The sequence below is a fragment of the Nyctereutes procyonoides genome, unplaced genomic scaffold (assembly GCF_905146905.1).
Source record: "Nyctereutes procyonoides isolate TBG_1078 unplaced genomic scaffold, NYPRO_anot_genome, whole genome shotgun sequence".
Taxonomy (NCBI): Eukaryota; Metazoa; Chordata; class Mammalia; order Carnivora; family Canidae; genus Nyctereutes; species Nyctereutes procyonoides.
This window is the reverse complement of record NW_026575135.1, coordinates 46,907,187-46,920,462: the sequence shown is the minus strand read 5'-3', so window position 1 is coordinate 46,920,462 and position 13,276 is coordinate 46,907,187. Positions and strand designations below refer to the sequence as shown.

The 13,276-nt window shown below is 35.4% G+C and overlaps 1 protein-coding gene across 1 annotated transcript in view; it reads left to right on the top strand.

Annotated features, from left to right (window-relative positions):
* UHRF2 (ubiquitin like with PHD and ring finger domains 2) overlaps positions 1-13,276 on the top strand; it is a 77,060-nt gene that overhangs the window by 27,570 nt on the left and 36,214 nt on the right. Inside the window, exon 4 of the mRNA XM_055302327.1 lies at positions 7,868-8,086. Coding sequence (XP_055158302.1) covers positions 7,868-8,086 — 219 coding nt within the window. The remainder of the gene's footprint in view (positions 1-7,867; positions 8,087-13,276) is intronic.

Genomic DNA, 13,276 nt, shown 5'->3' with positions numbered 1-13,276 from the left:
TTATTATAGTTGATTAAAAGCCTTAGCTCTTTTTTTTTTTAATGATAGTCACAGAGAGAGAGAGAGAGAGAGAGAGAGAGAGAGAGGCAGGCAGAGACACAGGCAGAGGGAGAAGCAGGCTCCATGCACCGGGAGCCCGACGTGGGATTCGATCCTGGGTCTCCAGGATCGCGCCCTGGGCCAAAGGCAGGCGCCAAACCGCTGCGCCACCCAGGGATCCCAGCCTTAGCTATTTAAAAGACTTTTCTATTTAATGAGTTATGTGCTTCCAAAACATTTGTAGGCCTTGGTATATCCTAGCCACATCAAAGTGTGAACATAGTACCTGTTCCTCAATGAAAACTTGCTGTTTTATAGTTTAACTGTGATAGAAACATGCACCCCTTGCTTTGAGAGTACCCAGGGCTCTAAGCAGAGGAGATAACTTCTATATTCTTGAAGGAGAATAGCAGAGTAGTACTCTAAAATTTTTAATTCCAATTTAATTTTAAGATTTTAATTCCAATTCTAAAAAATTTAATTCCAATTATTCCAAGGATAAAAAGTAGGAAATAACAGGGTTACCTGAGGGTAGATAGATTACTATGGCTGGAACGTAGGAGGTACATAGTAAGTAAGAAGTGAAACTAAAAGTGAATACAAAGACTTTCACTTAAACATGGCAGATTAAGATGCCTGTCTCCACTCATTCTTAAACCCTTCTAGAAGACAGTAAAAGAATCAATGCATAAACCCCCAAGGATAAAAAATGGGATAGGAGTAAAAGACACAAAAAAGAAAGCAACAGACTTGGAAGGTAAGAAGCTAATGGGTAAATGATACATAACTTAGCAGGCCAGAGAAAACTGGAACCTAAGGATGAAAAGCCAACAACAAACAACTGAACTGGCATTGAAGAACCTTTGGTAGGCTCAGGCCTTTATGGAATAAAACTGAGAACAAAAGGATTGATTAATTTATATGCAAGATCATTTTAATCACTCCTACCCTACTCAGATTTTAAACCAAGAAAGAGGGAGACAGTGGCATTCAGGAAAACAGGAAATAATGGAAGGAGATCCCAGCATGAAGCTGTGGAAAGGTCTAGGTCTACAGAGCAAGCTGTCCAGATTAGAATGTGGTCTCTAAAAGATGTTTTGAAGCCCAAAAGATTGGTTGAATGCCTGAAATGTCTGGATGCCTTGGAGTTTAACAACCATGGCAGAATGGAGATAAAATAATGATGCAGAACAGTTAAGCATTCAATGGAAATCAAAGCTGTGGAAGAAAGGACAGGTATTAATTAAAGCATACTTTTTATTTACCTGTGATTTCTACTTAATCACCATTTTTTTAACTGTAAACCCCCCCCCCAAAAAAAAAGTTTATGAAGTTTGTATAATGTGCGTAAGAGCAGGAAAAAGTTTGTCCTTGCAGGAATATGGGTTTAGAGCCAGATAATCAGTTTGAATCATGTCTCTGGTCCTCCTTTCCAATAAAAACCTGTGCTTCATCTGCAAAATGGGAGGTAGAATAGCACTTCTATCCTAAGAGTTGTTGTTAATATGTGAACACTTAAAGCAGGGCCATGTGTTACCAATTAAAAGGAAGAGGAGAATGGAGACAAATGAACTGTACATGAGGGATGGGTAGAATAATAAAGTAAAATACAAAGTATAAGTGTGTTACTTTAAAATACAGATGTAAATAAAAGCAATAGCTAACAATTGAAAATGGTTGCATTCGGGGAATACGAGCCAAGAATATGGTGGGCTGGGGCAGGAGACTGCTTGTCCTCATTGTAAGGCTTGAGTGTTAACTTTCTGAATTTTGTACATATATGGGAAAACTGAAAAGGGATGAGCCTTTTGTTTGGATTTTAACTTGAACTACAAAACACTATTATTATAGAAAGCTTTAAATTTATTCAGAGGTTGAGAGAACAGTATAATGAATCCATCCTAGCTTCAACCATTATGAATTACTGGCCAGTCTTGTTTAAACCAGCATCCCCAAGCACCGCTGGATTATTTTGAAGCAAGTCCCAAACCTTAGCTCATTTCAACCAGTAAATGGCCTAAGTAGCTATGGTGGGTGCACTCCTCCTCCCTTCAAGGAAAGGGGAAAAAAAAAAAAACAAAACTTGACCACCTGCAAGGAATGAATACAATTAGCTGAAAACTTTTAGCAACAGCTCTTTGGAGACTTGCCACAGTGTTTGAGCCAAGACCACACTTTCCTGGCATCCTCCAACCAGTGAGCAAGTGTGGCCTGGCCATTTCTGCCCACTGTGGGATCCCTATGGTCAGTTTCTGTACTGGAGCTCACCATTGGACTGGTCAAGACTTCGTCAGAGTTGTACCACAGTCTGATGCTTTTCTTGCCCAGCTCTCCTTTCTTCTTTCAAAGTGGCAGACGAACATAGTCTAAGGGCTTTTGCTACCTAGTCCTACTCTTTCTCCCTATCTTTTATAGGTTCACCTTCATCATAACCTTTCAGAGCATTCAACTGACAAAATAGCCAAAAGGACTCTTTTTCTAAAGTATGTAAGAAAAGAACATTTCAGATCTCCGGCTGATTTTCTTTGAAAAGTCTGCACAGTGGACCTTTGGCTCATGTTTGCGAACTTACCTTTCAGGAAGATTCTCATCATTTCTTGACTTAAAAAAAAAAAAAACCACTCACTGTACCTGACCTGCAAACAGTATGGTTTATGCTGAACACCTGCTTTGAGGAGTGCATATGTGGTCACCCCCTAATAAAAACCATGTATTCTTTACTGAACATCCCTGGTAGATAATATTTCACATATGTTGTCAAAATTTGTTGCTGGAGGATTTAAACATATTTTGTGTGACTCCTGGGAGAGGATTCTGAGCTTGTACTTGGTTTCCTCTGATTTTTACTCTATGCACCTTTTTCCTTTGCTGTTTTTTGTTTTGTATCCTTTCACTGTAGTAAGTCATAGCTGTGAAAATAACCACATGCTGTCCTATGAAAAAGAGCCCTTTGAGTTTCCCAAGTAAATCACTGAGCCTGGAGATGGTTTTAGAGATCCTAACAAACAAATCCCGCATAAAATTCTTAATGATTCATAAATATCAAATAACCTGTCCATAGGCTTGTCTTTTCAAAAAATATATTCAAGTTGTCCAAATAAGGATCAAAACCAAGATCTACCCATTGCTTTTAATAGATGAGTAAAATCTGTAAGTTGAGACTTAAATCAGCAAAGAGGGAAAAAGTTTATCTATACAAGGCAAGTGACAGTTTATTCAGTTTTCCCAGAGTCTGGGCTTTATTGATTACATCCCCATAGTAGTATTTAACTTTTCCTCTGTTAATGTTAGTTTCCTGAAAGCTTATACTTCTATCTAGAGGTTTGATTGCATTCAAATTCTTTATTTGATAAGACTAGTTGAGAGACGGTGTTTACATATTGTGTAATATGGGAAGGCACATAATACCTGCTTCTTGTGAAATATGCTATTAGCTTTTAATGGTTTGACAGCCATTAATCTTTACCTAGATCCATTATTTTGAACTAATAGATTTTTAACACATGTTTTAAAGTTCTTGGTGCCCAAATTGTCCCATCTCTGGCCTGTGGAGGCTCCTTCAAGTTGAACTTGACATTACTGTTCTTGGGGGCTTCTTTGCATTCAGGTATAGCAAGATGTCCTGAGCCCTTCTATTTCCTGCACAGACATGGATTCAGCCATTTCTTCACGGAACTCTAGTTCTTCTTAGAGATGGTATTTAGAGCACATAATTTGGGCTGCTCATAGATACTTGTTTAGTCATGTTTCTAGGTCTTCTCATTGGACCCAACCAGGAAATACTTAAATATACCATAGGTTTATATTGATACTTCCAATGAAATTGAGTGATAATTTAATCTCTTTAATCTTCCATTTATTTTTTTCTCAAAAATCATAGTTCCTAATAACATCGATTTGCCTTATCCTACTCATTGTAGTTTCAGACTAGGCAGTAGTTACATTGCAAACAATATGATTACTGAAAAGGTGGCTTTTTTACTTTGGGTCCTTAGAAAATAACCCTACTTGGGATGTATTGTTAACCTAGTGTTTTTAAGTCACTTGTAATGGTTTGTCCCTATGTAGTTAAGTCACTATGCTTCTGATTTTTAGGGGTTTCTTAGATTTTTTAAGTTTTGCTTTGTAATTACAAAAAGTATTGCATGTTTCTGTAGGTAAATCTCCATGCAAGATACATGAAGAGAAATAGAATGTCGTCATGGTTTTTTCTATCTCTTTTTTTATGGTAACTATTATTAGTTTTGGTTTATCCTTCTGTTTTTAAAAACATAATTGTGTATATTCACATCTGTATGTGTATGTATACAAATATATATTTGTATTTACACACACACTAGGAAGTAGCACACTATGAACACAACATCTTGCTTTTTATCTCCATATCTCTCCATATAACTCCATTGTGGGTATTCTGTGCCTTTTTAATGAGCATAATATTCCATTATATAATTCTACCATATGCTATTTCAAGTGGTTTTCTACTATAGACATTTGATTGTTTGTAGTCCTGTTACAGATAATATAGCTATAAATAGATTTGTGTATGTGTCCCTCCAAGGGGATTTTTGTTTAATGTTTGGGATGGATTCCTAGAAATGGAATTCCCGGATCAAAAGGTAAACATAGGAAATTTTGCTGGCTATTGCTAAATTCCTCTCTACAGGGGGTTGGTACTACTTTGTATTCCCATCAACGGTATGAGAATACTTGTTTTCCCTCAATTTATGAACAGACAATTATCAAACTTCACAAAATACTTTTAAGTAGGTCTGTGTCTTAGACTTCAGCAAAAGTGTGATGTAGATTTAAGATGTGATCCTAAAGATGGAGCTATGTTATGCTTTTATGTCAGGTAGGCTTAGAGAAATGCAGGCCTTCATTAAGGGGTTATAGTTTAGTGTTAAAGAAGTGTTAAAAGGCACAGCATAAGGAGGAATATCTGTTAGGAATGTAGTTGGATATATGAATCTGAAGGAAAGGGGTTATAGTGGAGCTTTGTATTCCCATTCTATGTGTGTTAAGATGTCTGTAGATAAAGATGCCCAGGAAAAGAGTAATGATATTTGAGCACTTGGCATGTTCTTGACTTTGGTAAGAGTTTTATGTACTCCTTCCATGTTTGTTTTTATACAATGCATTGACTTAACATATTTTTGGCTGGAATTAGGAAACATATGCTTCATTTTCATGAGTTACCTCTTATAGACTAGTTTATACATACAGAGTATATGTAAATATAATTACGTTATGAAATTTTACAAATTTATTTCCAGGGCATATATAGCTTAAATTCTCTTGCTCTGATGTAAAGGTTGATTTATTTTGCCTTATCTCTGATGAACATGATTTTTATATACAATTTTGAGACTTGGGTCAAGATTTCTACTTTGTTTAAAATATTTCCTTGGTATCTAGTTTTGACAAACTTAGGCAAATAGAGTTTTGTGGAGGTTTTTTGCCATTGAAATATGCTTTCTTACTCTATTAAAAATACAGAAATACATAATGTCATAATGTCAAAATATAATTTTCACATTATGGCTGAGAAAAGAATCTCCCTTTAAAAAGTTTTCTATCCTATGTGGTTTTAAGAATATTGAAGCAGGAAACAAATTCACAAACTTCAAAATTAGAGAAGTCCTTAAAAAAAAAAAAGAAGTAATCTAACTTCATTTTACAGATGAGGAGAAATGTTGGTTATTTTTGTGACCAAACCAGAATGAAACAACGTTAAGTGTATAAACCCCAAGTGTTAGGCTAGAGACTTCCCAATTTAGGTTTGACCGTAGAAAATGAGATTGAAATGGGAGAAGAACAGAACCATAGACGTGATTTTTGTACTTGTCAGTTTCTTTAGGATTATTTCTGTGGGATAATGACAAAATATTAACTGATGTTTAACCCATTATGTACTGTTTTAAGCACTTAACAAGTCTTCTCCTTTTAGTTCTTGAAACAACCACGTGTGATACAGTTGTCATTAAGGTACATTTTACACATGATGGAGGTTTATAAAGATAGTTTTCCCAAGGATACTCATTAATAAGCCAAAATGGGAATTTAAACCCAGCCAGTGAAGATACCAGGATGATAAAGGACTCAAAACCTTTTTATAGAAGTTGAAGGAAATCTGTTTTAAGAGAATATTGAGGGCAGCCCTGATGGCTCAGAGGTTTAGCACCGCCTTCGGCCCGGGGTGTGATCCTGGAGACCCGGGATCGAGTCCCACATCAGGCCTCCTGCATGGAGCCTGCTTCTCCCTCTGCCTGTGTCTCTGCCTCTCTCTCTCTCTGTCATGAATAAATAAATCTTTAAAAAAAAATATTGAGGGTGGCAGGGGCATTTAGACTGTCCAGTATTAGGTCTTTTGTGGACAGAGTGTAGATTTCTTCATGGAACTTAGGCATAAAATGAGTTCCAAAGCTTATGTTTGATCCAGTGTCAAGTATCTTCTCTTTGCTATGTCAGAGTATTTATGAAGATAGAATGGCGTTTCTTAGGATTAAAACTGCCCTCTTATCACTGTCCAAGCAGAGGTTACATGCTTATTTGGAAAGCTTGTAAAAGGGAATTATGGCACTAAGAAGGCAAATGGACAAGATCCACTCTGACATCCTTTGCTAATCCTGAGATTTTTTTTCAATTAGCTAAAAAATGAAGAGATTCTGTTAAATTGGATGATTAACTAAAGATCCCACCCAGAATTTATACCCATTTACTCCAAATGAGTTGGGTATACTGTGAGAGTCCTAGACTTGCTGCATAGTACTTGGTTTCTTCAGAAGGGCCAAGGCTTTCCCTGTTAGAGTTGCTTCCGACTTCGGGCCCACTTAAATTTTGAGCAGGCCTCTCAGTTAAGGGTTAATGGTCTTTTCTCTTAGTTTCTACCTTGATACTGTCACACTAGGATATGATACTTATTCACACTAGGTTTATCAAACTTGAATGTACTTTTCAATTACTGACAGGATTTATGAAAATCAATTGTTGGGTCTTATTCCCAGATTATCTGACTCATTAGATCCAAAGTGGAGCCCAAGAGTTTGCATTTGTAACATCTTCCTAGGTGATGTTGATTGCTGGTCTGGGGCCCATACCTTAAGAAACACCATTATAGTAGTTTGGCCTACCCCAACAGATTGAGCTTTCCAAGAGTAGGAACCAGACACTACTCCTGCTCCTCTCTTTGTTTCCCTACTACCAAGCAATACATAAAGGTGACCGGTCTTAATTTTTTAGGATCCAATGTGGACTGTTACATTGCTGTCTTTGGCTTGTTGATACCAGAAGTTAGGCCTAAAATTCAGGAAACTTCTAAAGGTTTGGGTTCAGATAAGGTTTCAGTTTAAGTTAAGCTTAAAGAAGCACAGAGTCAAGATCCTGCTAGAATTATTTCACATGGTTCCATTGTTTTGGGGGGGGGGGCATTACTAGGCTACATGTAAGAACTAGAATTTTGCCGCCTCCTGGAAAAATGGAGGCTGTTGAAACATACTGAAATGTACTAAGTTCATGTTTTTATTATATGTAAAACAAACAGCTGATCACTGTGAACTGACTCCCAAGTTCAAGAACAGTTCAGTGTCTAGTCCTGTTAAAGTAATTTTTAAGCTTAGGTTAAGAAAATGGAGCAGAAGAGCTTGGGGTTTTTTACCTACCCCAGCCTGTACCCCTCAAGCTGGCAAAGAATGTCTTACTAAAATGTTAGCAAGAACTGTTTATTTTGGCAGTTAAAATCATGAAAAAATATATGTTGTGTATACTTCTAGTCTTTGGTAGTAATCATAAACAGCATTCTCTGATTCTTCTCTTTTTCTTTCCTCAGATATCCAGAAAGTGGCACTGTAGAAATAAATGTCAAAGATCTTCGACCACGAGCTAGAACCAATTTGAAATGGAATGAACTAAATGTCGGTGATGTGGTAATGGTTAATTACTCTGTAGAAAATCCTGGTAATAGAGGATTTTGGTTTGATGCAGAAATTACTGCATTGAAGACAATCTCAAGGACCAAAAAAGAACTTCGTGTGAATATTATCTTAGGGTAAGATTACTTACACTATGCCCTTTAGCTACTGAAGTAATCAGTGAATATAATTTTTAGGTATTACACAAATGTTCTTTAGGGAAAAAATCTATGCAAGTTAGAAATTTATATACTAAAGGAGAACCTTTTAATATAAATTGAGATTTTTTTTCTTTTTTATTGGGAATGTCCCTTAAATGTCCATCACTACTTTAAGGCTGGAGATATTATTTGAAAGCATCATGGAAATAATTGAATATTTGAGAAATCCTTGTTTACCTCACAGGATTCTTAAAGGTAATATACAAAAGCATTCAATAGCTGTGGTTGTATGAAAATCTATGTTGGTGAAATAGTGAATATCAACCTTACCAGCTCTCTGCTGTACTTGTAAGACTAGCTGAAATTTTCCTTCACAGTAATTTTCTTCAGTTTACAGAATTTAACAAGCTTAATAAAGAGAATTCAAAATGTAAAATGTTACCCAAATGCCAAACTGCTTCACTATTTCCATCATTAATTCTTTAAGAAATATTTTGGTGTTTCCCTCAAGTGACGAAGTGTACTGTGCATTGTTTCACATGTACTTTTTTACTCATAGGAAAAAATTACCACTATCTATGTCTAGTTCTTTTGAATAGAGTTCATTGGATGAATAATCACTAATTTTTTTAAAGTTTGTTAAACTGTTTCTAGTTCTTATAATATTCATAATATTCAAACAATGTCGTATATGTATTTTGTGCTTTGCTCTTTTTTTTGAAACGAATTCTTAGTACATTTTTGTGGAGCATTAGTGATTCTAGAATTACTCTGGCAGGTGTGTGGGTGTGTATGTATATGTCTATATATGAAGCAGCCACACTCACATTCTTGTCACATTCTGATTAACAGGATTATTATGTTGTATATAGTATATATTGGATAGATATATAATTGGATCAGATAATATGGAATATATGTTAAACAATGGATATAGTATAACAAATCTGAGATGAAGCAAATGTTAGGAACATAAGAGCTAAAAAGGAGCAAGTGTGGCATGTGGCTATGGATATGATTTTTTTTTTCATGATTAGAAATATTTTGTCTTTACTGGAAAGAGGGGGTGAATAATCAGAATGAAGGTCTAAATGTATTCTGCTGTTGATAGTTTGGGGTTGTTACAAACTGTGCTGTTGTAACATCCTACTGTGTTCTGGTGCTTATGTGCATTAGTTTTTGTAGAGTGTATCTTGCCTAGAAGTAGAATTGCTAGGTTGTAGAACCTGCCTATCTTTGACTTGAATAGATGTGACCCAAATATTTAAGTGGCTGTATCAGATTACACATCTACAGCAATATTAGAGGTCCCATTGCTCTGCATTCTCCTCACACTTTGTCAGACTTGAATTTTTGCTAGGCAGGGGGCTGTATAATAAAATAGTATGTCATTATGGTTTTGATTTGCATTTCCTTGACAACTAATGAGATTGATAGCCTTATGTTTATTGGCAATTTAGATATCTTTTGTAAAGGACCCTGTTCCAGACATTAATGTTTTGTTAGTCTGTATTACTGACTTTTTTTTTTTTTTAGGAGTTCTGATTGTGGAGACTTGACCATTTCAGTTATGTGTAGAGAAAAAATTCACTTTTAAGCTTTTTCTCATGTTTTGAATAATAGTCTTAATTTTAAGTAGTTTATCAGATTATTCCACCTGATGCTTCTGCATTCTGTGACTTAAACCTTTTGGAGTTTGAGTAGGAGGTGGGGGAAATGGGTGAAGGTGGTCAAAAGGCACAAACTTACAGTTCCAGGGACATAATGTACAGCATGGTGACTATAGTTAGCTATATTATGTATTTGCTAAGAGTAGGTCTTAAAAGTTCTCATTACAAAAAGAAATTATAACTATCTCAGGTTATGGAAGTTAACTTTTTGTGGTAATCATTTGTCAGTGTATACATCTATCATACCATTATGTTGTACACCTTAAACTTGCACAGCATATGCCAGTTATATCTCAGTAAAACATGGAGTGGGCTGGGAACAAACTTTCCTACCCAAAATGCATTAAGTATACTCCATTAGTATTTTAAAAAGCTTTGTGGTTTTGCCTTTCTTTGGTAGGTCTTTAATCCATTTGAAGTAGGTTTTGAGGTAAGGAGTTGACTTACCTTGATATGTATGGATAATTATTTTTCCTAGCATCACTTACTAAAAAGCCCATTTTTCCTTCACTGGTCTTTAATATCACTTCATATCAAGTATGTATATATGATGCATCTATCTGATTTCTCTTCTGTAGCACTGGTCTATTTTGTGTATCCTAATAGCAGTTCCACATTTTAATGATAATGACAGAACAGGGCTTTGTTCCTTGGTCTTCAGTAGTTCTGTTTTCTTAGGTCTGTGTGCTTTCATTTGAACTTTCCAAGTCATCATGGTAATTTAAATATAAAAACCATTGGGAATTTAATACGTATTGTGATGACTCTAATCCAGGAATGTGCTTTTTTTCTCCATTTATTTAGGTCTTTAATGTATTTTTATCATATTTTTATTAGCTTGAACCGTATAAAATGTTTTTGTAGGTTCAAAATAGAGTGATGGCAATTATATGGTAGAATTTTATTTAATACTCACCAGAGATCTGATCTTATGACTCTGTTATCTTTACTTTAGGTACTACTTGTTCCTATAAATACTATTTTTCTTTTTGTTGTTTCTGTTACTCATATATAAGTAACCTTTGTGTTTATTGATTTGTTTTTAAATATTTTATTTATTTGCTCTCTGCATGAGAGGGGTGGGGCAGAGTGAGAAAGAGGAGGAGACTCCCTGCTAATCAGGGAACCTGACTGTGGGCTCAATCCCAGGACCCCATCATCACAACCTGAGCCCAAGGCAGCTGCCCAACCAACTGAGCCACCCAGGTGCCCCATAAGTAACCTTTGATCTTGGATCTAGTAGTCTTACTAGATTTACTAGTTTTAATTTACATGTAGTTCTTTTTTGGAATTTTTATAATAAGCATCTTTTAACTGCAACATTTTTGTCTTTTCTTTTGATTTTTTTTTTTTATTTACCAGCTGCCCTTTACTACATTGTTGAAAGATGTTTCTCCCTTATCTCTAAGAAATAAACTTCAAAATTTCACCAATAACTATAGTATTTGACATGGGCATTTTGGGGATATACTGTCCTGATTTGCTTTGACAGAATTTCCTGTGGGGTTTTTGCATTTGTGTTAATGAGTTAAATTTGCATGTTAGTTTTCCTATCTAGCTGTCCTTCACAAATTACTCGGATTTTTAAAAATAATTAAAATACATAGAATGAATATTCTGTCTCTGTCTTCTGGTGAGGTTTTGTGTCCTCTTAACTGGTAGAGCTACACAGTAAAAGCGCTCTTGGGCTGAGTTTTCTTGTGAGAAGGATTCTTTTTTTTTTTTTTTTTAAGATTTTATTTATTTATTCATGAGAGAGAGAGAGAGAGAGAGAGAGAGAGAGAGAGAGAGAGAGAGGCAGAGACCCAGGCAGAGGGAGAAGCAGGCTCCACACAGGGAGCCTGACGTGGGACTCCATCCCCGGTCTCCAGGATCACGCCCTGGGCTGAAGGTAGGCGCTAAACCGATGAGCCACCCGAGCTGCCCTGTGGGAAGGATTTTTATGATTGATTTAATTTCTGTAATGATGACAGGGCGATTCAAATGATCTGTTTCTTAAAATAAAACTTTATTTTTTAGGAACTTGATTTTACCTAAATTTTATTTATTGTCATAAGTTTATTTAACTTCATCTTTTAATATGCAGTCTTTATTGTGATGTTCTCTTTTTTATTCCTGAGTTTAGTTTGTGCCTTTTTAATCTGCCCCATCAGAGGCTTACAAGTTTTATTAGGCTTTTACAGATAACTAACCTTCAGCTTGGATACATTCTCTACTATATTGAAAGTGCAAAGTAAGAAGTAAATACAGGACATGGTTTTTAATCGGCCTCGGATATTTGATAAGGGAACTTGGAGTTAAAGTTCATGCTCATTTCTATTTTTAATTTGTGAGTACCAAAAACTGAATATGCTTAACCTGTCTAGTGATCAAATTCTATTTAGTATTATTTTCTGTTTCTATTTTAGCTTTGAGGAAAATTCAGAACAAAAATTTGGAGTTTAAATCCATTTTTCAGAATGCTTTGTTCAGTTACTATTGTGATGCATATTGCATTTAATACCATATGAAGTTAGACTAGTTTAGATATTTATAAGAATTTGAATTCCTTAACAAGAAAATAATTCACATGTACACCTTAACAAGAAAATAATTTAAAGCTTAAACTAAAACTATAGATGTACTTTATTTTCAGTGTCCTTTTTTTAAAAAAAAATTCAGTGTCCTTTTTTTATAAGGTTTTATTTACTAAATTTTATCTATACTCATTTATCATCAAATCTCTTTAGTGATATTTTTAACATTCTTATACAGCACAATTCTGATGTCCATTATCAAATTATAAATCAAAGCTCACTGTATTTTAACCAGATTGGCTGCGCGTGATACCTAATCACGTAGATAAGCTTGTGTCTGCTTCAGAGCCTTTGCATTTCTCTGCTTGTTCTCTGCATAGATACTCATTTGGTTTGCTCTCTCTTGTCTCAGTTCTTTGTTCAGACATCACTTTAAAAAACATCTTTCTTGATGTATAAAATTATATATGCACATACCAAGCATAGATTCCTTGAATTGTCTCCTTAACTCTTTTTTTTTCTTTATGGCATTGATTATCACCTAACATTGGTCTCTCTTAGCCTACTTGTAGTGTTTCCTATTCTTGCTGCAATAAATTACCACAAACTTAGTGGTTTAAACAGTAGTACTTATTTTATAGTTTTGTAAGTCAGAAGTCTTGTGCGAATTTTGCTAGGCTAAAAGTGTCAGAAGAGATGTTACTTTTTGGGGACTCAAAAGGAGAATCTGTTTCCTGGACTTTTTCAGATTTTAGAGGCTGTACCTCAATTCCTTGGCCCATGGTCCACTTCCTCCCTTTTTAACATTACATATCTGACTCTCCTACTTTTTAAGTTCCCTTATAATTATCTTGGGCCTACATGCATAATCCTATTCCAAGGTCATTAACTTTTTTTTTTTAAGATGTATTTATTCATGAGAGAGAGAAGCAGACTCTGCAGGGAGCCCAGTGTGGGACTCGATCCTGGGACCTGGGATC